We start from the raw sequence: 27,748 nt of genomic DNA, 5'->3' as shown, positions 1-27,748 counted from the left end.
GGTCGCTGCAGTTGTGTTGTTCCTTGTTGTGTCATTGGGAGTGGCTGTTGTGGGACTGTTGGTGGCTACAGTTGTGTTGTTCCCTGTTGTGTAATAAGAAGAGGCTGTTGTGTAATTGTTGGTGGCAGCAGTTGTGTTGTTCCCTGTTGTGTAATTGGGAGAGGCTGTTGTTGGACTGTTGGTGGCTGCAGTTGTGTTGTTCCCTGTTGTGTAATTGGGAGAGGCTGTTGTTGGACTGTTGGTGGCTCCAGTTGTGTTGTTCATTGTTGTGTAATTGGGAGTGGCTGTTGTGGAATTGTTGAAGGCTGCCGTTGTGTTGTTTCCTGTTGTGTAATCAAGAGAGGCTGTTGTGGAATTGTTGGTGGCTGCAGTTGTGTTGTTCCCTGTTGTGTAATTGGGAGAGGATGTTGTGGAATTGTTGATGGCTCCAGTTGTGTTGTTTCCTGTTGTGTAATTGGGAGTGGCTGTTGTGGAATTGTTGAAGGCTGCCGTTGTGTTGTTTCCTGTTGTGTAATCAAGAGAGGCTGTTGTAGAATTGTTGGTTGCTGCAGTTGTGTTGCTTCCTGTTGTGTAATTAGGAGAGGATGTTGTGGAATTGTTGAAGGCTGCAGTTGTGTTGTTCCCTGTTGTGTAACTAGGAGAGGCTGTTGTGGAATTGTTGGTGGCTCCAGTTGTGTTGTTTATTGTTGTGTAATTGGGAGTGGCTGTTGTGGAATCATTGGTTGCTACAGTTGTGTTGAACCCTGTTGTGTAACTAGGAGAGGTTGTTGTGGAATTGTTGGTGGCAGCAGTTGTGCTGTTCCCTGTTGTGTAATTGGGAGAGGATGTTGTGGGACTGTTGAACGCTGCAGTTGTGTTGTTCCCTGTTGTGTAATTGGGAGAGGCTGTTGTTGGACTGTTGGTGGCTCCAGTTGTGTTGTTCATTGTTGTGTAATTGGGAGAGGCTGTTGTGGAATTGTTGTTGGCTGCAGTTGTGTTGAACCCTGTTGTGTAACCAGGAGAGGTTGTTGTGGAATTGTTGGTGGCAGCAGTTGTGTTGTTCCCTGTTGTGTAATTGGGAGAGGCTGTTGTTGGACTGTTGGTGGCTCCAGTTGTGTTGTTCATTGTTGTGTAATTGGGAGAGGCTGTTGTGGGACTGTTGAACGCTGCAGTTGTGTTGTTCCCTGTTGTGTAATTGGGAGAGGCTGTTGTTGGACTGTTTGTGGCTACAGATGTGTTGTTCCCCGTTGTGTAATTGGGAGAGGCTGTTGTGGAATTGTTGGTGGCAGCAGTTGTGTTGTTCCCCGTTGTGTAATTGGGAGAGGTTGTTGTGGTATTATTGGTTGCTGCAGTTGTGTTGTTCCCTGTTGTGTAATTGGGAGAGGCTGTTGTTGGACTGTTTGTGGCTACAGATGTGTTGTTCCCCGTTGTGTAATTGGGAGAGGCTGTTGTGGAATTGTTGGTGGCAGCAGTTGTGTTGTTCCCCGTTGTGTAATTGGGAGAGGTTGTTGTGGTATTATTGGTTGCTGCAGTTGTGTTGTTCCCTGTTGTGTAATTGGGAGAGGCTGTTGTTGGACTGTTTGTGGCTACAGATGTGTTGTTCCCCGTTGTGTAATTGGGAGAGGCTGTTGTGGAATTGTTGGTGGCAGCAGTTGTGTTGTTCCCTGTTGTGTAATTGGGAGAGAATGTTGTGGAATTGTTGGTGGCAGCAGTTGTGTTGTTCCCCGTTGTGTAATTGGGAGAGGTTGTTGTGGTATTATTGGTTGCTGCAGTTGTGTTGTTCCCTGTTGTGTAATTGGGAAATGATGTTGTGGAATTTCTGGTTGCTGTAGTTGAGTTGTTCCCTGTTGTGTAATTGGGAGAGGCTGTTGTTGGACTGTTGGTGGCTCCAGTTGTGTTGTTCCCTGTTTTGTAACTAGGAGAGGTTGTTGTGTGATTGTTGTTGGCTGCAGTTGTATTGTTCCCTGTTGTGTAATTGGTAGAGGTTGTTGTGGGATTGTTGGTGGCAGCAGTTGTGTTGTACCGTGTTGTGTAACTAGGAGAGGTTGTTGTGGAATTGTTGGTGGCAGCAGTTGTGTTGTACCCTGTTGTGTAACTAGGAGAAGTTATTGTGGAATTGTTAGTGGCCCCAGTTGTGTTATTGTCTGTTGTGGAATTGGGAGTGGCTGTTGTGGGACTGTTTGTGGCCGCAGTTGTGTTGTTCCCCGTTGTGTAACTGGGAGCGGTTGTCATTACAGTGTGTCTTGTTGTGTTGCTGTTGGCAGGTGTCGTCACATTGTTGTGTGTTATGTAATTGGTCGATGTTGTGGAGTTGTTGGTGGCTGCAGTTGTGTTGTTCTCTGTTGTGTGACTGTTAGAGGTTGTCCTTACAGTGTTTCTTGTTGTGTCGCTGTTGGCAGCTGTCGTCACATTGTTGTTTGTTATGTAACTGGAAGATGTTGTGGTGTAATTGTTTGTGACTGCTGTTTGTGTGTTGGTGGATGTAGTGTAATTGTTGGTGGCTGTAGTTATATTGTGTCCTGTTGTGTAACTGGGAGAGACTGTTGTGTGATTGTTGGTGGATGCAGTTGTGTTGTTCCTTGTTGTGTAATTGGGTGAAGATGTTGGAAAGTTGTTGTCAGCTGTCGTAACATTGTTCTCTGTTGTGTAATTGGGTGAAGTGGTCATGTGATTGTTTGTGGGCGTTGTGTAATTGTTTGTAACTGTGGATGTATTATATGTTGTTTGATTGTTAGAGGCTGTAATTGGAATGTGTGTTGTTGTGTTTCTGTTGGAAGCTGTTGTCTCATTGTTGTGTGTTATGTAATTGGTCGATGTTGTGGCGTTGTTGGTGGCTGCAGTTGTGTTGTTCTTTGTTGTGTAATTGTTCGAGGTTGTCATTACAGTGTTTCTTGTTGTGTTGCTGTTGGCAGCTGTCGTCACATTGTTGTTTGTGATGTAATTGGAAGATGTTGTGGTGTAATTGTTTGTGACTGTTGTGTGTGTGTTGGTGGCTGTAGTGTAATTATTTGTGGCTGTAGTTGTATTGTGTCCTGTTGTGTAACTGGGAGAGGCTGTTGTGTAATTGTTTGTAACTGTGGGTGTATTATATGCTGTTGTTTGATTGTTCGAGGCTGTAACTGGAATGTGTGTTGTTGTGTTTCTGTTGGAAGCTGTTGTCACATTGTTGTGTGTTATGTAATTGGTCGATGTTGTGGCGTTGTTGTTGGTGGCTGCAGTTGTGTTGTTCTCTGTTGTGTGACTGTTGGAGGTTATCATTACAGTGTTTCTTGTTGTGTTGCTTTTGGCAGCTGTCGTCACATTGTTGTTTGTTATGTAACTGGAAGATGTTGTGGTGTCATTGTTTGTGACTGTTGTGTGTGTGTTGGCGGCTGTCGTGTAATTGTTGGTGGCTGTAGTTATATTGTGTCCTGTTGTGTAACTGGGAGGGACTGTTGTGTGATTGTTGGTGGATGCAGTTGTGTTGTTCCTTGTTGTGTAATTGGGTGAAGATGTTGGAAAGTTGTTGTCAGCTGTCGTAACATTGTTCTCTGTTGTGTAATTGGGTGAAGTGGTCATGTGATCGTTTGTGGACGTTGTGTAATTGTTTGTAACTGAGGATATATTATATGTTGTTGTTTGATTGTTAGAGGCTGTAATTGGAATGTGTGTTGTTGTGTTTCTGTTGGACGCTGTTGTCACATTGTTGTGTGTTATGTAATTGGTAGATGTTGTGGCATTGTTGTTGGTGGCTGTAGTTACATTGTTCTCTGTTGTGTGACTGTTAGAGGTTGTCATTACAGTGTTTCTTGTTGTGTTGCTGTTAGCAGCTGTCGTCACATTGTTGTTTGCTATGTAATTGGAAGCTGTTGTGGTGACATTGTTTGTGACTGTTGTGTGTAAGTTGGTAGCTGTCCTGTAATTGTTTGTGGCTGTAGTTACATTGTGTCCTGTTGTGTTACTGGGAGAGGCTGTTGTGAAATCGCTGGCAGTTGTCGTCACATTGTTCTCTGTTGTGTAATTGCCTGAAGTGGCCATGTGATTGTTTGCACCTGTTGTGTAATTGTTTGTAACTGTGTGTGTATTATATGCTGTTGTTTGATTGTTAGAGGCTGTAATTGGAATGTGTGTTGTTGTGTTCCTGTTGGAGGCTGTTGTCACATTGTTGTGTGTTATGTAATTGGTAGATGTTGTGTTGTTGTTGTTGTTGTTGGAGACTGTAGTTACATTGTTCTCTGTTGTGTAAGTGGGAGAAACTGTTGTGAGATTGTTGGAAGCTGTTGTCACATGATTTGTTCCATAATTAGCAGATGTGGTGTAATTGTTGTTGGTGGCTGCAGTTGTGTTATTGTTAGAGGTTGTCATTACAGTGTTTCTTGTTGTGCTGCTGTTGGCAGCTGTCGTCACATTGTTGTGTGTTATGTAATTAGAAGATGTTGTGTTGTCATTGTTTGCGACTGCTGTGTGTGTGTTGGTGGCTGTAGTGTAATTATTTGTGGCTGTAGTTATATTGTGTCCTGTTGTGTAACTGGGAGAGGCTGTTGTGTAATTGTTTGTAACTGTGGGTGTATTATATGCTGTTGTTTGATTGTTCGAGGCTGTAACTGGAATGTGTGTTGTGTTTCTGTTGGAAGCTGTTGTCACATTGTTGTGTGTTATGTAATTGGTCGATGTTGTGGCGTTGTTGTTGGTGGCTGCAGTTGTGTTGTTCTCTGTTGTGTGACTGTTGGAGGTTGTCATTACAGTGTTTCTTGTTGTGTCACTGTTGGCAGCTGTCGTCACATTGTTGTTTGTTATGTAACTGGAAGATGTTGTGGTGTAATTGTTTGTGACTGCTGTGTGTGTGTTGGTGGATGTAGTGTAATTGTTGGTTGCTGTAGTTATATTGTCTCCTGTTGTGTAACTGGGAGAGAGTGTTGTGTGATTGTTGGTGGATGCAGTTGTGTTGTTCCTTGTTGTGTAATTGGGTGAAGATGTTGGAAAGTTGTTGTCAGCTGTCGTAACATTGTTCTCTGTTGTGTAATTGGGTGAAGTGGTCATGTGATTGTTTGTGGGCGTTGTGTAATTGTTCGTAACTGTGGATGTATTATATGTTGTTTGATTGTTAGAGGCTGTAATTGGAATGTGTGTTGTTGTGTTTCTGTTGGACGCTGTTGTCACATTGTTGTGTGTTATGTAATTGGTCGATGTTGTTGCGTTGTTGGTGGCTGCAGTTGTGTTGTTCTCTGTTGTGTGACTGTTAGAGGTTGTCCTTACAGTGTTTCTTGTTGTGTTGCTGTTGGCAGCTGTCGTCACATTGTTGTTTGTTATGTTACTGGAAGATGTTGTGTTGTCATTGTTTGCGACTGCTGTGTGTGTGTTGGTGGCTGTAGTGTAATTGTTTGTGGCTGTAGTTGTATTGTGTCCTGTTGTGTAACTGGGAGAGGCCATTGTGTAATTGTTTGTAACTGTGTGCGTATTATATGCTGTTGTTTGATTGTTAGAGGCTGTAACTGGAATGTGTGTTGTTGTGTTTCTGTCGGACGCTGTTGTCACATTGTTGTTTGTTATGTAATTGGTCGATGTTGTGGCGTTGTTGTTGGTGGCCGCAGTTGTGTTGTTCTCTGTTGTGTAATTGTTAGAGGTTGTCATTATAGTGTTTCTTGTTGTGTCACTGTTGGCAGCTGTCGTCACATTGTTGTTTGTTATGTAATTAGAAGATGTTGTGGTGTAATTGTTTGTGATTGATGTGTGTGTGTTGGTGGCTGTAGTGTAATTGTTTGTGGCTGTAGTTGTATTATGTCCTGTTGTGTAACTGGGAGAGGCCGTTGTGAAATCGCTGGCTGCTGTCGTCACATTGTTCCCTGTTGTGTAATTGGGAGAGACTGTTGTGTGATTGTTGGTGGATGCAGTTGAGTTGTTCCTTGTTGTGTAATTGGGTGAAGATGTTGGAAAGTTGTTGTCAGCTGTCGTAACATTGTTCTCTGTTGTGTAATTGGGTGAAGTGGTCATGTGATTGTTTGTGGCCGTTGTGTAATTGTTTGTAACTGTTGGTGTATTATATGCTGTTGTTTGATTGTTAGAGGCTGTAACTGGAATGTGTGTTGTGTTTGTGTCGGACACTGTTGTCACATTGTTGTGTGTTATGTAATTGGTTGATGTTGTGGCGTTGTTGTTTGTGGCTGTAGTTGTGTTATTCTCTGTTGTGTTATTGTAAGAGGTTGTCATTACAGTGTTTCTTGTTGTGCTGCTGTTGGCAGCTGTCGTCACATTGTTGTGTATTATGTAATTAGAAGATGTTGTGGTGTAATTGTTTGTGACTGCTGTGTGTGTGTTGGTGGCTGTAGTGTAATTGTTTGTGGCTGTAGTTGTATTGTGTCCTGTTGTGTTACTGGGAGAGGCCGTTGTGTAATTGTTTGTAACTGTGTGTGTATTATATGCTGTTGTTTGATTGTTAGAGGCTGTAATTGGAATGTGTGTTGTTGTGTTTCTGTCGGACGCTGTTGTCACATTGTTGTTTGTTATGTAACTGGAAGATGTTGTGGTGTAATTGTTTGTGACTGCTGTGTGTGTGTTGGTGGCTGTAGTGTTATTGTTGGTGGTTGCAGTTGTGTTGTTCTCTGTTGTGTGACTGTTAGAGGTTGTCATTACAGTGTTTCTTGTTGTGTTGCTGTTGACAGCTGTTGTCACATTGTTGTTTGCTATGTAATTTGAAGATGTTGTGTCTGGAATGTGTGTTGTGTTTGTGTCGGACGCTGTTGTCACATTGTTGTGTGTTATGTAATTGGTCGATGTTGTGGCATTGTTGGTGGCTGCAGTTGTGTTGTTCTCTGTTGTGTGACCGTTAGAGGTTGTCATTACAGTGTTTCTTGTTGTGTTGCTGTTGGCCGCTGTCGTCACATTGTTGTTTGTTATGTAACTGGAAGATGTTGTGGTGTCATTGTTTGCGACTGCTGTGTGTGTGTTCGTGGCTGTAGGGTAATTGTTCGTGGCTGTAGTGTAATTGTGTCCTGTTGTGTAACTGGGAGAGGCCGTTGTGAAATCGCTGGCAGCTGTCGTCACATTGTGCTCCGTTGTGTAACTGATACTTGTGCTAACTGTTGTTGCGCCGGCTGTTGTGACTGTGCCGTTTCCGCCTGAAAGCGAAGACAAAAGACACAACAAAGGTGAAGCGGCTGAGGCAGCGGCCGTGAATTCAAGAGCACAGACATGGGCGTGGGGCGGCTTTGAATGCTCACCGGCGCACGGTTCCACCGCGGCGCGTGGATCCGGTCTGCTCGAGTCCAGGTCTAAGATGGAGCTTGTCGATGCACGGTAAGAAGTGAAACAGTCAGAATGCACGCACATACATACACAACACAACACAACACAACACAACACAACGTGAACATCGGGAATCGGAAAAAAAAAATCCTCACCAGTCAAACATGGAGCTTGTGTCGTTCTGACAGACGTGATCCAGCGACGACGTGAAACTGCACCTCACAAAGTTGTCGCCGGAATTCAGGTCCACGCACAGATTTCGACCTGAAAGTGACAAAAAAAAAAACTGCTATGAGCTAACGCGGCTAACACTGTATCCTCTGTACACTCTTAGAAATAAAAGTGCTAAGTAGAACCATGTAAGGGTCTTCGGCTTGTCCTCATCGGAGAATCCTTTTTGGCTCCAGGTAGAACCTTTTTATAAAGGTTCCACCAAGAACCCTTTTAAAATGGTTTATTCAGGAAAGGGGTTTTAAAGAACCCTTGAAAAAACATTTATTTGGGTTTTTCAGAAGCAAATGGTTCCACGTAGAACCTTTTTAGAAAGGTTCCACCTGGAACCCCTTTGGAGGGTTCCACCAATAACCCTTTTAAAAACCCTTTATTCTGGAAAGGGTTTTTTAAAGGGTTCTCTGGATCAAAATGGTTCTTACTGGAACCATTAGTGTTACCAAGAACCCTTTAAAAAACATTTCTTTGGGTTTTTCAGAAGCGGTTCCACGTAGAACCTTTTTAGAAAGGTTCCACCTGGAATCCTTTTGGATGGGTTCCACCAAGAACCCTTTTAAAACCCTTTATTCAGGAAAGGGTTTTTTAAAGGGTTCTCTGGATCAAAATGGTTCTTACTGGAACCTTTAGTGTTACCAAGAACCCTTAAAAACCATTTCTTTGGGTTTCTCAGAAGCAAATGGTTCCACATAGAACCTTTTTAGAAAGGTTCCACCTGGAATCCTTTTGGATGGGTTCCACCAAGAACTCTTTTAAAACCCTTTATTCAGGAAAGGGGTTTTTAAGGGTTCTCTAGATCAACATGGTTCTTACTGGAACCATTAGTGTTACCAAGAACCCTTAAAAACCATTTCTTTGGGTTTCTCAGAAGCAAATGGTTCCACATAGAACCTTTTTAGAAAGGTTCCACCTGGAATCCTTTTGGATGGGTTCCACCAAGAACTCTTTTAAAACCCTTTATTCAGGAAAGGGGTTTTTAAGGGTTCTCTAGATCAACATGGTTCTTACTGGAACCATTAGTGTTGCCAAGAACCCTTGAAAAAACATTTCTTTGGGTTTTTCAGAAGCAAATGGTTCCACGTAGAACCTTTTTAGAAAGGTTCTACGTGGAATCCTTTTGGATGGGTTCCACCAAGAACTCTTTTAAAACCCTTTATTCAGGAACGGGGTTTTTAAGGGTTCTCTAGATCAACATGGTTCTTACTGGAACCATTAGTGTTGCCAAGAACCCTTTAAAAAACATTTCTTTGGGTTTTTCAGAAGCGGTTCCACGTAGAACCTTTTTAGAAAGGTTCCACCTGGAATCCTTTTGGATGGGTTTCACCAAGAACCCTTTTAAAACCCTTTATTCAGGAATGGGTTTTTTAAAGGGTTCTCTGGATCAAAATGGTTCTTACTGGAACCGTTAGTGTTACCAAGAACCCTTTAAAAAACATTTCTTTGGGTTTTTCAGAAGCGGTTCCACGTAGAACCTTTTTAGAAAGGTTCCACCTGGAATCCTTTTGGATGGGTTCCACCAAGAACCCTTTTAAAACCCTTTATTCAGGAATGGGTTTTTTAAAGGGTTCTCTGGATCAAAATGGTTCTTACTGGAAACATTAGTGTTACCAAGAACCCTTGAAAAACCATTTCTTTGGGTTTTTCAAAAGCAAATGGTTCCACGTTGAACCTTTTTAGAAAGGTTCCACCTGGAATCCTTTTTGATGGGTTCCACCAAGAACTCTTTTAAAACCCTTTATTCAGGAACAGGGTTTTTAAGGGTTCTCTAGATCAACATGGTTCTTACTGGAACCATTAGTGTTGCCAAGAACCCTTAAAAAAACATTTCTTTGGGTTTTTCAGAAGCAAATGGTTTCACATAGAACCTTTTTAGAAAGGTTCCACCTGGAACCCTTTTGGAGGGTTCCACCAAGAACCCTTTTAAAACCCTTTATTCAGGAAAGGGTTTTTTAAAGGGTTCTCTGGATCAAATGGTTCTTACTGGAACCATTAGTGTTACCAAGAACCCTTGAAAAACCATTTCTTTGGGTTTTTTCAGAAGCAAATGGTTCCACGTAGAACCTTTTTAGAAAGGTTCCACCAAGAACCCTTTTAAAACCCCTTATTCAGGAACAGGGTTTTAAAGGGTTCTCTGGATCAAAATGGTTCTCACTGGAACCATTAGTGTTACCAAGAACCCTTGAAAAACCCTTTCTTCGGGTAAGGGTTTATCAGAAGCAAATTGTTCCAGGTAGAACCTCAGCCCTTGTAGAAGGACCCTTTTGGAACCCTTATTTCTAAGAGTGTACGACCGTGTGTGTTCTTGTGTTTTAATTTAACTTTTACTGCACCAGGAAGTCATTTTGAGATTAAAATCACGTCTCAACGGTGTCAGTTGGCACCGTCTCACACCTAATGAGCCCTTTTATTATTATTTTTAACCGTTTTTACTGTCTTTTTTTTTTTTTAGTTTTTAATGTTCTCGATTTTTAAAGTATTGGCCAAGTTATAATTTTTTATGTTCACACATATTTCATAGAATTGGTATTTGGAAAAAAAAAAAAAGTGTCATTGAGGAATCGATATTAAAGCACAGATGTGTATACGTATACAGTCCTGAACAGGTTCGGAAAAGAGGATTTTTCAGTTCATGCAAAATTGTACGATGTGAGTGGAGGAAGGATCTGAGTGAAACGACCTTCAAACGTTGAGAAGTGCAGCCGTGTTTGTGTCACATTCTGTACTTTGGTGCTATTACACATAACTACAACAAAGAAACCTTGACAGTGAAAACTCAAATTCCAGTTAATAGCGTGTCTCTTACACACACACACACACACACACAGACACACACAGGTCTGTGCATTCCTGTTTCCTGTTTTGCATACGTGGACAGGTTCAGGTATATTTGAATAAATGTCTGTCTCTGTTCACAGTTACATAAACAGTCTTTGTAGCATAAATACATGCAATTTAAATAACTTTAATTCTCCTTATTGTATTGTTTATATATATTTGCTCACTAAGAAGTTCTTCTTATTCTCAATGGAATCATTTACTTTATCATCATGTTCTATATTTACACACTTATTGCTTAAAAAAACGAATACTTTTCTTATGTAACACTGCGACATTGTTCAAGTATAATGAGTTTACACAGTTTACCAAGGAATGAAAAATAATAATAATAATAATAATAAATAATAATGATAATAAAAGATTTAAATAAATAAATAAAATAATTAAAAGCAAAGGTTTAGAGGTGTAGAATATAACTGTCAATATATGGGTCAGAAATAAATAAAAAGACAAGGTAACAAGAACTCCAGTCCATATAAATTGGTTTCAAGAAGTGATTTTTTTGATTATTCTCCTGTAAAATCCAGTACGTTATTTCATAAAGTGAGTTAAAGGCGCCATATGTAAGAATGTGGCCAAAAACGGTTACTACACTCAAATTCAAAACACCGAGGTCTTTTAGGTTTCGTTTTCTGACGTAACTGGCAACCCGTGGTTGCTCGGCAGCTGAGACTCTACTGACTGCAATGATTGGTAGACGGCGGTAGGTGGCGCCACATGACGCCAAAACTTGATTTCAAAACATAAACATGATTTGCAGTCTGCAAAATATTTTTTTTTTAATGCAAATATTTTGTCTGTACTGTTGTTGTTGGTGAGTTCAGTTTGTTATATGAACATTATTCCTGAGTCTCTGTGACATATTAGGAGGATTTTATGGCCAGTTGCTTTAGATTTATTACATAATGCACCTTTAAATCCTCCTGAAAACAAAATAATCCATCTCACTGGGTTTTTCGTGCGAAAATGCTGCCTCACTTGTGTCTAAATGTTCTGCTGACACTTGTGATACTGGTGTTCTGCACAGCGACTGACGTCACAAACACTCACCGACTCTCTCCACCGCTCCCACGATCCGGATCCCGATCCTGACTCTCGCAGTTTGCTGCAGCGCAGAAACCGCGTCCCGCTGCATTTCGCACGGCGAGGCGGCGCGGCCGAGCTGCAGCAGCACGCCGCACGTCGTGTTCCTGGAAACATGAAGTTTTACACACACTCTGTGCCGCTGAGACAGTAAAAAAAAAATCTCACAGCGTTGTTTTCACTCAGGCTGACACGTTACCTTATGCTTGTTTGGACGCTGCAGGAAACCTCCACGACCTGCGGAGATGAAGAGAGGAAGAGTCGCGGTTACATTTCGTCGTCAAAGGTGGGATTGTGGGGAAATCAAAAAACACAAACGCAAATCAAAAAACACAAACGCAAATCGAAAAACACAAACACAAATCAAAAAACACAAACGCAAATCGAAAAACACAAACGCAAATCGAAAAACACAAACACAAATCAAAAAACACAAACGCAAATCAAAAACACAAAAACACAAAAACATTAACTCAAAACGGAAACACAAATCACACAACACAAACACAAAAGCAGAAAACACAAAAACATTAACTCACAACACAAACACAAATGCAGAAAACACAAAAACATTAACTCACAACGCAAACACAAATCACACAACGCAAACACAAAAGCATTAACATACAACGCAAACACAAATCACACAACACAAAAGCAGAAAACACAAAAACATTAACTCACAACGCAAACACAAATCACACAACGCAAACACAAAAGCAGAAAACACGAAAACATTAACCCACAACGCAAACACAAATGCAGAAAACATGAAAACATTAACTCAACGCAAACACAAATGCAGAAAACACAAAAACATTAACTCACAACGCAAACACAAATCACACAACGCAAACACAAAAGCAGAAAACACAAAAACATTAACATACAACGCAAACACAAATCACACAACGCAAACACAAAAGCAGAAAACACGAAAACATTAACTCACAACGCAAACACAGAAGCAGAAAACACGAAAACATTAACTCACAACGCAAACACAAATGCAGAAAACAAGAAAACATTAACTCACAACGCAAACACAAATCACACAACGCAGACACAAAAGCAGAAAACACGAAAACATTAACTCACAACGCAAACACAAAAGCAGAAAACAAGAAAACATTAACTCACAACGCAAACACAAATCACACAACGCAGACACAAAAGCAGAAAACACGAAAACATTAACTCACAACGCAAACACAAAAGCAGAAAACAAGAAAACATTAACTCACAACGCAAACACAAATCACACAACGCAAACACAAAAGCAGAAAACAAGAAAACATTAACTCACAACGCAAACACAAATCACACAACGCAGACACAAAAGCAGAAAACACGAAAACATTAACTCACAACGCAAACACAAAAGCAGAAAACAAGAAAACATTAACTCACAACGCAAACACAAATCACACAACGCAAACACAAAAGCAGAAAACACGAAAACATTAACTCACAACGCAAACACAAATCACACAACGCAAACACAAAAGCAGAAAACAAGAAAACATTAACTCACAACGCAAACACAAATCACACAACGCAAACACAAAAGCAGAAAACACGAAAACATTAACTCACAACGCAAACACAAATGCAGAAAACACGAAAACATTAACTCACAACGCAAACAGAAAAGCAGAAAACACAGAAACAACTCTGAGTTAATGTTTGTGTTTTTGATTTGTGTTGTGTTTTTGATTTGAGTTTGTGTTTTGCACCTCAGGGCCACCGTAGAAACATACTGACCACAACACTTTGGACTTTCTGACAGAAATCTTGTCTCTCGGAGGCCGGATTTTGGCAGCTCAACGCTCTTGACACCTGAGTGGAAAGACGGGAAGATTAGAACAAACAAGCAAACCTGAGCAAAAACTGAGCTTTAACTGGAAGATATTTTCATTATTATCAGACGACAGCGTAGCAGAATGGTGGCTTGTTTTCACATACTGTAATTCATACCCACTTCTCCACTGGCAGACGCCTGCAGTTGGAAATCTGTTGGAAATTCTGCACATGGCGCTTACAAATCTTTTTAGTTTGCTGGCTGCAAAACTGCAAACTAAAACTGTAGGAGTTCCTCTGAGCGCAGAGAAAACATATTGTTCTCAATATTCAAGCAGTGATCGTTCCTGCCCTCTATTAACGCGAAGATGATTTAATTCTTTAAGCTGACAGAGATTTAAAATGGATCTCCGTGTCAGTCCAAAAAATTCACCGACCTGAATTTCAACATACTTCCGTTGCTGCCGTTCTTATTCTCCGGTGTTATTTCTGGGTATCGGCCAGGGGTGGGAACCCTGGGAACTGTGACGCATGTGCTGAGCATCAAGGGAGACTCGACTCGTCCAACTCAAAGTTCCATATGCAGTAAAAGCTCGATTCAGTGGCGGTCACTCGTCCATTCTGCTCGTCCATTTTATACAAAAATGCTTTTGGACTTAACTGCGGTGTCGTGTATATTTCTATAACACGGTCAATCCAAAAGTTCCTGCCTTTCAGACAGTTTCTCCAATCAAGAACCAGCATCTGCACCCAATCACTGCTCCACTGACTGCCAGAGACCCCGAGCTTCCCTGGAAGTCATGATCGTGCCGGATTTATCTATAATCCGATCACCTGATTCTGAACGAACCATTCATGCACTTTTAGTTATGACAAGTAAATACAACAATGCATATTTGACCGTTTGTTTTGAAGCGGACCTAGACAGGAAGTTCCTATAAACGCTGTTTTTTAGTGTGTATCTGCGTCATTACCTTGTTTAAGAAGCCCTGAAGTTTTGAACCAAACAGTTTTCAGCCACTGCTGAGAACGCTGTGTTTTATTGTAATCTCGGGCTCAGCGAGATCTCTGAAAAAACCCGGTCCGGTTACGTAAACACCGGTTCTCCGGAACAGCAGATCCTCCTACTCCGGGCACTAGTCCGGGCACATCCGGTTGCGTACATTGAACCGCAGAAGAAGAATAACGTCCGTTGTGGAGGTGTTTCACGAGCGACAGTGTCTTCTGACTCTGGGTCAAAGGTCGTCAAAGGGACTGAGGCAGGGAGTCGTGAAGAAGCTATTTTTAAACACTGTTAAAACAATGTTTTGATAATGAGTAGCAGTGCATCCACCGTTCCAGAGGGGGGAGCTGAATATGTCACTTCCGGGTATTGGCCAATCACAAGACAGTCTGTCTTCTGGATGTGAGATTTATGTCTGAAATATCGCGGTTGGGCAACAGCGTCAGAAAAGAGGATTTCTATCGGCTCGTTTACAGCAACTAGGAGGTTTTTGAGCATAAAAACAAGTCAATGTATGTAAGTAGACCTCCATAACTAACATATATGTGCAACAGGACCACTCTATGTGAGCTTTAGAGTACATTTAAAATTAACTACTTTTACTTCTACTTGAGTACAATATTTTTTAGTACTTTTTCCACCTCCGGTTGGACGTACAGCCACAAAACTTTACCGTTACCATAACAAACCGTACCACGATGGAAACAGGGCGACAGAGCCGAACACCTTTAGCTCTATTCCCATACGGGGTTTATGTCATGTAAAAGTACTGAATGTTCATTTCCAAAGCCAAAGTACTGACGTTTCGAAACGAGACACAATTAAAGCCGCCGCCTCAGCTCTACTTTGTGTTTGAGCGGTCAAATTCTCGACATTCTGCTGAAATTATGACGCTCGCTGCCCCTTCAGAGTCATCGCTCGGAGCCATCGCCACATCCGTTGCCAGCGAAACGGATAAACAACGGAAAACTTGTTAACTTGCCACCGTCATTTAATTACGTTAAATTACACCAACACAACAGGGACTGTCTGTGTCACCGACGTCGCGTGATTTCAATAGTGTACCGGTTCAATTCAAAATTAATTCCTGGTGCATCATGGGACTGGAATGTACCAGCATTTTGGGGCAGGAATTGGCCGGCGAAAAAATGCTTCCGTGCCGGAAAGACTCGTTTGTGACGAGTGGAACAATTGAAGTCATATCAACAACAACACGCGGGTGGCGAGAGTTAATTAAACTTTTATCCCCACCTGGTTTTGCACACGTGTTTCATCTACGTCCGTCCTGGTGGTGTCGACGCGTATGAACATCCAAAAGAAAGCAGCTGGAGAAAGAAAGACATCGAACTGAAACTTAGACCAGTGTGAGAATACACACATCATAATGGCACAAAAGGGGTGAATATTTCTTACTGTTGTTGGAGCAGAGTTGGCTGACGTCGCAGCTTATGAGCGAGGGATCTGAAGAGGAAAGAAAACATTATTTTTGGCTCCAGCGACGCAAAATTCCAAATGATATTGCTCACTGTTTTGGCTTCTCTGTGAAGTAGGGCTGGGGCGCTAATACGCTAACAACACATGTCGCGATATCAAATACGGAAAAAAACGTTTCGAAAAAGGACACACCGTGCCATTTAGTGCTGTGTCGGTCACGAGCGACTCGTTCGGGTTAGTACGAATCATTTGAGTGAACGAACTGACTGGGATCACTTCGTGAACCGATTCGTTTCCTTTCTTCGTTCACTTGAGCTCAGCAGCGATCGTGGCGGCCCGGGGGCGGAACTGACGCGTTCTGTGATATCACTCGTGAAGTCGTTCGCCGACGCCGTCGCTCACTCGTGAATCTCTAAGAAGAACTGTGTCTGCCGTGCTGCTGTGATTCGTTCGCGAACTGACACACAGAGAACTGGTGAACTGTGGCTGAGGAACGAACTGACACAGAGAACTGGTGAACTGCGGCCGAGGAACGAACTGACACACAGAGAACTGGTGAACTGCGGCCGAGGAACGAACTGACACACAGAGAACTGGTGAACTGTGGCTGAGGAACGAACTGACAGAGAGAGAACTGGTGAACTGTGGCTGAGGAACGAACTGACACACAGAGAACTGGTGAACTGCGGCTGAGGAACGAACTGACACACAGAGAACTGGTGAACTGCGGCCGAGGAACGAACTGACACACAGAGAACTGGTGAACTGCGGCCGAGGAAGGAACTGACACACAGAGAACTGGTGAACTGTGGCTGAGGAACGAACTGACACACCGAGAACTGGTGAACTGCGGCTGAGGAACGAACTGACACACAGAGAACTGGTGAACTGTGGCTGAGGAACGAACTGACACACAGAGAACTGGTGAACTGTGGCTGGGGAACGAACTGACACACAGAGAACTGGTGAACTGTGGCTGAGGAACAAACTGACAGAGAGTGAACTGGTGAACTGCGGCTGAGGAACGAACTGACACACAGAGAACTGGTGAACTGCGGCTGAGGAACGAACTGACACACAGAGAACTGGTGAACTGTGGCTGGGGAACGAACTGACACAGAGAACTGGTGAACTGTGGCTGAGGAACGAACTGACAGAGAGTGAACTGGTGAACTGCGGCTGAGGAACGAACTGACACACAGAGAACTGGTGAACTGTGGCTGGGGAACGAACTGACACACAGAGAACTGGTGAACTGCGGCTGAGGAACGAACTGACACACAGAGAACTGGTGAACTGTGGCTGAGGACGTGAATCTCGTTCGCGCCGTCGCTCGCTCTATGACCCGCGGCGCGAACGTACTGCACTCGGGGAGGACGCGAGTCGCGTAGCAGGGCACTGGGCTCCTGCTAAGCACCGAACGATTCGGTGAACGAATCTTTCGAACGAGTCATTTAAATGAACGAACTCCAGTGATTCAGTACACTCAAATGAACTGCCGATCCCATCACTAATGCCATTGCAAATCAAGTGTAGTTCAGAAGTTAGATGACTGAAAAATCAGATGGAGGTTAGTTGAGTTTAGAATAAAAAGTGTTGATATCGCCCAGCCCTACTGTGAAGAGAAGACCCCTGATGTAAACAGATGCTTACCAGTTGACGACGACAACGACGATCGTCCAGATGCCGTCGTGATCGCTGAAACAACACGTTTAGTCAGTGAATACAGTCTATCTTCAGTGGGAGAGCTTTAGAAAATCTTGTATGTTAAAGACTCAATCCAGTCAGATCTTAAACCCAACTAAATACGTGTTTAATTAAACACACGGACAGTATATACAGTATTTATCAATGCAATGCAAAATGTCACCTGAGGTCACAGCATTAGGGTCCACTCGAACAGCGACACGTCTCAGTCGTCTATGTTCTACAGAGCAAACGGAAAAACATGCAACATTCAACATGCTCTACGTACAGTACATGCAAAACTACTGGTGGAAAAAGAGGCTGAATTTGAACGTTGATATGGATACATTTAAATTCTGAGAGTCATCACTGGACGAGTCACGAGTCATCGATCTCCAACATTCGGCAAAGGAAATGTCTAACATCTCAATATTTAACAGAGGAGTCTGCTGTATTTACTGCGACAGCACTGCCGGAAGCCAAGAGCGCCACCATTTTTCATGTATGGGCTGTGCAGAGGGACATCATGCACTCGCTAATGTCTTAGAACATGCTAATAAGGAACATTGTGACTGAATAACATTGGATTATTTTAGTCTGAATGAAGTTTTCAAGACACACAGACAAACGTAAAGGGTTTATGAGGAACATAACTGAAGCCAAATCCATCTGCACCTAGCTGTTAGCCGCTACAGGTAGCTATTAGCAGCTCCAGCTAATTTCTTAGCTGCTATAGCTATTAAGTGTCTTGTGTTTGCCTTTTAGAGAACTCAACAAAGGACAATTGGACAAACAAAACTATTGCTACTGGTTTCTGTTTGAATAGAGAAGGTATGGGCTGTGCAAGAGGAACGTAATGTACTCGCTAATGTCTTGGAACACGCTAATAAGGAACATTGTGACTGAATTACATTGGATTGTTTTAGTCTGAATGAAGTTTTCAAGACACACAGACAAAGGCAAAGGGTTTGTGAGGAACATTACTGAAGCCAACTCAAGCTGCACCTAGCTGTTAGCCGCTACAGGTAGTTATTAGCAGCTCCCGCTAATTTCTTAGCTGCTATAGCTATTAAGTGTCTTGTGTTTGCCTTTTAGGGAACTCAACAAAGGACAATTGGACCAACAAAACTATTGGTACTGGTTTTTGTTTGAAAAGAGAAGGTATGGGCTGCGCAAGAGGAACGTAATGCACTCGCTAATGTCTTGGAACACGCTAATAAGGAACATTGTGACTGAATTACATTGGATTGTTTTAGTCTGAATGAAGTTTTCAAGACACACAGACAAAGGCAAAGGGTTTGTGAGGAACATTACTGAAGCCAACTCAAGCTGCACCTAGCTGTTAGCCGCTACAGGTAGTTATTAGCAGCTCCAGCTAATTTCTTAGCTGCTATAGCTATTAAGTGTCATGTGTTTGCCTTTTAAAGAACTCATGGAAGGAGTGTTTTTCTTATAACATGATGACAATTGGACACTAAAGACTCTTGGCACTAGTTTCTGTTTTAATAGAGAAGGCGCTTGACCAGATTCTTTTTCTATTTGTGTATCTAATGACGTAGTGTTTCCTTTTGTTTAAATCTTAAGGGAGATTGAAGCAATCGATTGTTGACAATGAGTTATGCGGGTGCACACGTTATGCGTGCATGGCTTGCACATTAAGTCGAAGCTCAGTCAATGAGCCCCCAATTAGCTTTAGCATCGAAGGCACAGTGCAAGATCCCACAGTCCACTACTATCTCATGCAACATTAAATTTGAATAAAAAGAGAAAACAAAAGCTTGAAAAACAGGTTAACAAGTTACATGCTCTAGAATTCCCTTTCAGCAGAATGCAAACATGCCATTACGTTATAGCTATAATTAGTCTTTTGCATTCATTCAGGAACATGTAATGGTAGGATGCAAAGGTTTACCCTGCATTGTTTTGTTAAATGCAGTCAAGGGTTAGTTACACGTAAATGGAAAGGCATCCAGTGCGACGAAAGCCGACATAGCTGCATGTGCTAATTAGACCGAGATGTACTCGCGGCAATACGTGGGATCCGCGCACGCACGGCTTTTCTCACCACACGAAAGGCCGGGATCGATCTTCGCGGCTCTGTAGCTGCTCGCGCGCCAGTACTGAGCGTTCCAGCCGATCACGGTGCCGTCCTCGCAGGCGCCGTGCTTGCCCGCGTCCGCCCACATCCGGAAAAGGTACAGCTCCACGTTTGCGCGTTTGCCCCCGCGGGGTCTGTTTGCGGGACCGCAGCCCAGCCGGAGGGGGCCGGCGGGGGGTCGGAAGGCCCGGGCGATAACCGTCCTCTCTGCCACCACCGTCCCGTTCACCTGGAGACAATCAAAGACGTCAAATAGGAAGAGCTATATGAGGTTATTAAAGGACAATGGTCACCAAAATAAGACTTCCTTGAAATTGTTGTGATGATGCAAACATTATTGTACTTTCTTCTTTGTCTTTGAAGGAAAACACGATTTTAATCCTTATTTGGGACATTGTACCACCACCTCTACATTTATACTATTGGATGGATGCACAGACGGACTCTATTTTTTAATCCCAGACTGGGAAACTGTTCAATTACTTAAGACGGTTTGCATTCAAGATGTGTTTGCAATGCCCTACTTTCACGATGCTGAAAGTACTTTAACAGGGTATCCGCGGGGTCTTAAAAAGTCTTAAAAAGTCTTAAATCAAATTAAATAATTTGAATTGAAGGCCTTAAAATGTCTAAAATTCTCCTTAAATCTCATAAAAGGTCTTAAATACAATTTTGAAAGGTCTTAAAAATCTATTAACGTGACTTTTATTTAAAACGCGCATAAACTTCAGTCTCGCTTGGAAATGTTTCGATTTTTGAGGATGCCGATAACAGAACTACAACAAGGAACTTAGGTCGCACCACTAGCTAGTGCGCCCGCCGCGGGGTGTTACTGGTTAGCATAGCAGCGGAGAAAACATAACGAAAGCCCACAGCTAAGCCGAATTGCTTGCGTAAGATGGGTAAGTGCAAGTTCACCGATTTGTGGCTCCAATATGCCTTCACGTCTTTTGTACTTTGTGGAAGTATGGATGTGAAATGGGTCTTAAATTGTATTCATTGTGGTCTTAAAAAAGTCTTAAAAAGTCTTAAATTTGACTCGTTGAAACCTGCACAGACCCTGTTTAACCAGGTGCTATGCTACGTGGAACTATGGAACCATAACCTCGATCTGCAACCTCACAATACACATATTGTCAGCGCCACCGTTCCCTCACAGTAGCTTTGCTGATTGTTGCGTACGCAGGGCGTGGATTCAGGAGCTTTGTCTGAGGAGTCGGAAATACCAGTTTGACCTACTTCTTTGGCCCACGTATCAAAGAGAGGCTCAAAGCACTCACCGCATTCCAAAGAGTTTAGATAATGTCATTTCAGTGCACCCGCAATCGCTATTGCTTTGATGTCTTTGTGCACTTTTGTGATTTACGTGTACATTGAAAAAAAAAAAAAAAAAAGTGCTAATCAAACAGCAATATTACCTCCAGACTGAAGGAGTGGCGCGTCGTGTCCCTCCTGAGACAAACCCTGTGCCAGTCGTTGAGTGACAACCGCACGGGAAACTGATGTCGGACCTTTAGCAGCCACCCGTACAGCGCCCGCTCGTCTCCCTCCAGACCCAGCTCGGGCTTGGGCGCAAAGACGGAGCTGTAAGAGAAGGCCACCCAGGCTCCAGGCTTCACCACGCGGACGTCCACGCACACCGTCATCCGTCTGAGCAGCGGCTTGGCCGTCCGGTCCTGCAGGGTCCAGTGGTCCTTGCAGCCATTTAACACCGCCTTGGTGTCCCCGAAGAAATAGCTAAGTGCTGCTATGACAGCAAAGGAGCACAGGGGGGGAGGGTGATAAATGTGCCAAGTCCCAGAAAGCACAACAAATTGATCTTAAGGTATGACAAAGGGTGAGAGTGCAGAGGTGGATACAAGTGCAGGAGAGGGTGGGGGTAAAGTCAGTGCTAGGACAGAAGACCCAGCTCTTGGAAGAGTTGGGTCTTCAGGAGCTTCTTGATCCCATGTTCTGGTAGCGCTCGGTCGGTCATTCAAGAGTCTGGATCGTCTTGTGCGGGGCGTTGGCACCGCCAGACGATTGATGAACAGGAGCAGACCCATGACGCACTTTGTAGGCTAGCATCGGTGTCTTGAATTTGAGGCGGACGGCTAAGGGTAGCCAGTGGAGTTAGAAAGATCTTGTTGATCTGGTACAAAATACAAGGTAGCCATGAAGTTTGCAATTTTGGACATAAGACCTATTTTCCAACTCAGCCGGTGTGATGGAGACGTCTGGAGACGTTTTTTTCGAGAAATTTCATTCAGTTTTTCTAGTTGCCGAGTTGGTGCTGGTGCTATGGCTAGCGCAAGTCAATGGTACCTGCTAGCATGGCATTAGAAACAGTCACACCGACTCCACAGTGCACCCGAGGCAAATCAATTGTAACGGCAGACTATCGACGTACATACCTGTGTTGATAATATTCTAAACAAAACTAACGTCGCATCGCATGAATTTTTGAGGGACTACTTTCTCAGCACTATCCTTCCGGCAGCGGCGGACTGATTCCGCTGCTGCTGCTGCTGCTGAGACATAAATCCTTCAAATTGCAAGGTTGGTTTTATTTCAGACATTCTATGTGCACAGTGGAGTCGGTATGAGTGTTTCTAATGCCATGCTAGCAGGTACCATTGACTTGCGCTAGCCATAGCATCATCGAACTCGGGAACTGGAAGAACTGAATGAAATTTCTTTAAAAAAACGTCTCAAGACGTCTCCATCACACCGGCTGAGTTGGAAACTAGGTCTTATGTCCAAAATTCCGAACTATCCCTTCAACTCCTAAATTGCCGCAGGAAACCCCAAACTACACCTGGGGCCTGTAACCGCATGCATCCCTATGTATCGCTGCATGTCATTCTGTATTAATTGGCACCTGTGTGATCCCCTAACTGGAACCCAATTACACTTTCAAGAACTTTATACCGTATGAAGCTCAGTTTGGGTGCTGTGCCTATCTCAGCAGACACTGGGCGATAGGTGGGGGTCACACCCTGGACAGTTCGCCAGTCCATCGCAGGGCCACATATAGAGACAAACAACCATTCACTCACACTCTCACACCTACGGTCAATTTAGAGCGTCCAATTCACCTAATCCCCATATAATATCGCATGTTTTTGGACTGTGGGAGGAAGCTGGGGGAACCCGGAGAAACACGGGGGAGAACATGCAAACTCCTTGCAGAAAGGCCCTTGTTCCGAAGTTGTTCCGAACGGGGCTCGAACCCAGGAACCCGGTGTCTTCTCGCCGCAAAGCGTGGGCCCTCGGTTTATCTCTTTGGACGCAAAGAACGTTTGAAATCGGGGAAAAAAAAGCGGTCACCCAAAAGTTTGTGCCGGCGTCAAAACGCCCCCTATCTCGCAAAAGGCCCAAAAAACACTGAACGCCTCTTTTATAAAATAAAACTTTTTGATGGTAATCACCTGTGGATGGAGCCGCCGCTGCCAGCAGCAGGAGCCAGGCGATGAGATGGAAACTGCGCGCCCACGTCCAACGTCCGTCAAAGCCATACATCCTCCTGGAAACACGAGGGCGATGCAAATCCAGGTTAACTTCGCTCTGACACATTTACTCACCTGCAGGGCCCCTGTGGCAAAACATTCAAATTTCTCTCTTTGCGCCAGCTTCCTCTTTCCACAGTTCGTGCGACAGACAGACAGACAGACAGCATCCTCCCTCCCTTTCTTTCTTTCTTTTATGTCGTCTGCCCATGGGATTTCCACGTAAAACTCTTCCCTTCACAGCCGGTAAACTGAAACGATCTAATTTTATCTCTCTGGCTTTTGTCTGGAAACACAGGGATTTGTCTGCAGGGCGGGGCCCAGACACAAGAGCGGCGTGGGGTTACACTTCCCGACACCTTTTGCCAGTAACGCGTTATTGTTGCGTGCGTTTTTCGTTTTTTTTCACGGCGATAAAGCTAGCTAACAATGGCGCACAACACGATACCGGGAAAGAAAAACGCTCGATTCCGAGGGATGGCGAGGACGCGGAAACAATACGTTGTTTTTGAGCTGAATGCTCTCTATTGTGTAACGTTCGCTGGTAAATCTGAAAAAAAAAAGACGACGATGTAAAGAAGATGTGACCTGTTAACCAAATTAAATGTGATACAATGGAAAGCAAATGGATAACGTTTCATTGAATTTCCCCCTTAAGGTGTTTGTATGTAATAATGAGTATTAAAATACGTAGAGTCCATATTAAAAAGAAAGAAAAATCTATCATTTAAACTAAAGAAATGTTCATTTCTGTGCAGAAATATACAATAATTTAAAGTTAATAATTTTTAGAATTGACAGGACTTAACTGTAATAGTTAACAATACTGTATTTTTTGTTTTTTTTACTGTGAAATTACTGTATTTATTATATATTTTTTTTTTAAATACAGCTATATACTGTATTTCTATGGGAAAATACTGTTGTATTATGTAATGCTGCGTTCCATTCGTAGTCCCCTGAAATCAAATCCACTTAAACTGGGATTTCCAACTCAAACGTAAGGAAACCGAAAAAAAACTCTGCTACTTTTAACATTAATTAAATCAACTGGACACAAACACTGAACTGTTTTTAAAATTTTACCCGTAGACGTGTTGCAACACTATCACTCACAATCTGTGAAGATCTGTTGAGCTGGCGAATGATTAGGAAACGATGCGGATGATGTGTTTATGTTTGTTTATTTAAATACAAGAGTATCATACGAGGCTTTACATAATATCTGCCACGTAACATATTTGCCTGCACTTCACAGTAAGTCACAGTAAGGTGGTTTTCGGTTATCATTTCCTGGAAATCATCCACGTGATTTACCTATAATTAAAAGTTAAAGACAATTTAAAATAACTCTTCATTTTCTTTTTCTGTAGTGATTTCTTTTTCCTGTGTCCCCTCCTTAGTTTACTTTGTTACTCGTTCACTTTACTTAGTTTACAGAGAGTTCTTCATTTGGCTTTTTTTTTGGTTTTACTCTGTTTAGGTTTTCTGTCCAATTCATTATGATCGTAATTCTGATGATCAACTATGAGGTTTTTGACATTTTTAATTCATGTTTAGTTATATTCACTGACGACAGCATAGAGCTTGAAGTTTAAATACTTGTTGGAAATGTTCAGGATAATATATATATATAAATACATATACATATATATATACACATATATATATATATACATTTATATATATATACACTTATACATATATATACACATACATATATACACACATATACATATATATACAAACATATATATATATATATATATATACACATATATATATACATATATGCACATATATAAATACATATATACACACACATCTATATACATATATACACATATATACATATAAACACATACATATATACACATATACATATATACACATATATATATGCACACATATATATGCACATATATATATATATACACATATACACACATATATACACATATACACACACATATATATACATATATACACATATATACATATATACACATATATACACATATACACACATTTATACACATATATATATGCACATATATATATATATATATACACATTTATATACACATATATACACATATATATACATATATATATATACATATACATATATCTTCTCGATTACGCCGTATGAACGGACAGAATCCCTCTTCCTCCAAAACATATTCAGCCTCAGCTTTTATCTACTGATACAAGTGTTTACATACGTAAGTGAACAACGTGTGCATGTGTTTACACTTTACTTTTCACATGATTAAAACAATGTTGACGGACGGGGAGAGTAAGTCCAGTTTACGTAAAAATGTCAAAGTTAAATACGACGATCGAAAGATAACTTTTTCGGACCCTAATTAAAGCATCTTTTTCTTCTTCTTCTCGGCGTTACCACAGTGTGTCATAATTGCGTTTAAATAATAATAATGATGAATATTTTAGCACAGTTTAAGTCTCTCATTTGTCTCTTAGCCGATGACTTTTTGTCTGATGTGTCAGCTCAGAACAAAGGAACGCAGTCTGTCTAAACATTGTGACGACAACAACGAGCTTTTGTGGCCATTTTTTTTCATTCTTGAACATTTTGTTCCCACGGTCACAGACTTTCACAGATGTCACGATATCATTAATACGGGGTCGGTTTTCTTTACTTTGCACAATTCTTTACTTTTTCTTTACAATTATACGAGGAAAAGGAAAAAAAAAAGTATTTCGACGACTCACCTGATGCTTTTCAAACGCATCTGCGGGGTTTAACGGTAACCGTTTGTGTGTGCGAAGCGAGTCCTACGGAGGACTGATCATCTTCAGTCTGGACACACATCGCCCGCATCTCACGATCATCCTGGTGTCCTCATTCGCCGAGTTTCCAACTTCGAAGCAGTTTTCTTCTTCTTCTTCTTCTGTTTTTTTTTTTTTGTCCTCGTCTCCTTCCCTTGCTTCCTTCTCCCCCTTCAGTTGATCCACATTGTTCCTTCGGGCCGAATCCACCCGTCCTCTTTCATGGAAGCACGACTCGCAAAAAATCGGGAGATGTGATTTCTGCCCGAGGCGAAAGAACAGTTAACCAAATAATGACACACCTCCAGCAGCAGCAGGAAGGAGGAGACGGGCGGATAGAGAATAAAAGTTATAAAGGTTGTGCCGACACGGTTGGACGTATCTGAAAAATCCTACCTTTTTACACGTATAGTATATACTACTCTACCACCATCTACTCTCAGTATTATTAGTACTTTATCTAAAGTGTGACTGCATGTGTTTGAACAAATGCACGGTTCGACGTGGTGAATGTAAGTTGACAAACTGGTTGGACATCTCCCGTCCTCTCCTTTTGTGTCGTACACACACGCACACAGACACACACACACACACAGACACACACACAGACAGAGTTGTGAATTTGAAGAATGGCATCCGAGGGTGGACATTAATTGAGACAAGACGAGAGAAGCAGGGTGCAGGACTCAGACTTCGCTTCCCAAACACAGCGTCTGTCTTCGTTTGCCTTGTCGTCCACTTGACAGTTGGACTCGTGTTGGTGACCTTGTGGGGACCGGCGCTCACCGCCACTCAACGGGGGACACGTGTCAATCTTCACAACATGAATCATCGAATATGTGGGGTCTTTGTGGGGACTAAATTGTTTAGAAACCATGCAAAGTGAGGACCTTTTTGTGAAAATTAGGACATTTTTGGCAGCTTTTATATGATATTTTTAGGGTTAAGACTTGGTTTCAGGGTCATAAATAAATCAAATGAATTTCTTTTTAGGTATATTAGGTTTATTTGAATTGTAAGTTGTGTTTTTGAGTGTAGTTTTTGCAGATTTTATCATATTCTATTGCACTGACTATGTTGTAAATGCATAATTTCATAATTACTATTGCGCGTAATGTACTTTAGCTTGTAGCTGTTATGTATATGCATTTACATTTTAATATGTTGTGTCATTTTAGCATGTAATTCTGCGTAATTCAGTGTTAATGTCATACATAAACTCTATGTAAATTGGAGTTGTAATTTTTATATTGGAACTATGTTAACTGTATTGTCCTTATTTTCATACAATTCTATTTTATTCTGAGTTAGGCTTAGTTAAGTTTAACGTTAGACATTATTGATATCACTGTGAGCTGTGCTATGTATGTGTGTGTGTGTTTGTGGGAGTTGGCCTCATTACTGCCACAAGGGGGCAATAAAGGCTTCAGTGAATGATATATTTTCCTTGCCGTGGCTCAAGTGTCAGCCTTTGTTCTTTTTTACAGAGGGATGACAAACAAGTATCAGTTGGTCGTAACAGCTGCAGCACGTTGTTGCTGCTCTGCCTCGGTGACGCAGCACTTTCAGATATGTGTGCTTGTGTGTGTGTGTGTGTGTGTGTGTGTCAGTGTGCGTTAGTTACTGTGTATGAACCACACCGACACAATCATCATCATCCTCAATGATTTCTCACTGCGCCACAAACGCCTGCACAGGCTCAACCCGAGGACGAAGGAGTTAACCCGACGAGAAGCTCGCTGTGGTTTGGCAGGAAATGGTAAAAGTTTAAAAAAAAAGAGGCGTGGCCTTGATCGAGTTCATGACAGGAAGTGGGTCATGAACCAGATTTGACCTGGATTTCCTTTGCTCTCACGTCAAATCTAGTCCAAATCTTCATCCTCCATTGGAAAAAAAACATATTTATGTCAGTATTCAATTAAAATATTAATTCACGATTTACGGTATCTTGAATTTGATTTTTGAGGATTTATTTTACCATAGTTTATTTTCTTTGTTGTGGCATATAAGCCTCTATAGGTGTTTTATACGGTGGGTGGCCGCCAGGGGCAAAAGCATTGCAAATAAGAAAACACCAGCAAATAAGAAAATACCAGC

At 42.1% G+C, this 27,748-nt stretch overlaps 1 protein-coding gene across 1 annotated transcript in view; it reads right to left on the bottom strand.

The window, feature by feature from the left end:
* The window catches only part of adgrg2a (adhesion G protein-coupled receptor G2a), a gene marked incomplete at both ends in the record, with an annotated part of 38,105 nt that extends 15,234 nt beyond the window's left edge, over nucleotides 1–22,871 (bottom strand). The window contains 9 exons of the mRNA XM_083901473.1: nucleotides 7,000–7,073; nucleotides 7,176–7,237; nucleotides 7,356–7,464; nucleotides 11,317–11,456; nucleotides 11,549–11,586; nucleotides 15,404–15,477; nucleotides 19,338–19,599; nucleotides 20,789–21,117; nucleotides 22,781–22,871. Of these exons, the coding sequence (XP_083757599.1) occupies nucleotides 7,000–7,073; nucleotides 7,176–7,237; nucleotides 7,356–7,464; nucleotides 11,317–11,456; nucleotides 11,549–11,586; nucleotides 15,404–15,477; nucleotides 19,338–19,599; nucleotides 20,789–21,117; nucleotides 22,781–22,871 (1,179 nt within the window). The remainder of the gene's footprint in view (nucleotides 1–6,999; nucleotides 7,074–7,175; nucleotides 7,238–7,355; nucleotides 7,465–11,316; nucleotides 11,457–11,548; nucleotides 11,587–15,403; nucleotides 15,478–19,337; nucleotides 19,600–20,788; nucleotides 21,118–22,780) is intronic.
* Nucleotides 22,872–27,748: the final 4,877 nt, after the last annotated feature.

The sequence above is a fragment of the Microchirus variegatus genome (assembly GCF_963457635.1).
Source record: "Microchirus variegatus genome assembly, chromosome: 15".
In the NCBI taxonomy this organism is placed as follows: Eukaryota; Metazoa; Chordata; class Actinopteri; order Pleuronectiformes; family Soleidae; genus Microchirus; species Microchirus variegatus.
The sequence above is the reverse complement of the archived record's forward strand: the minus strand, read 5'-3'. Positions and strand labels throughout refer to the sequence as shown.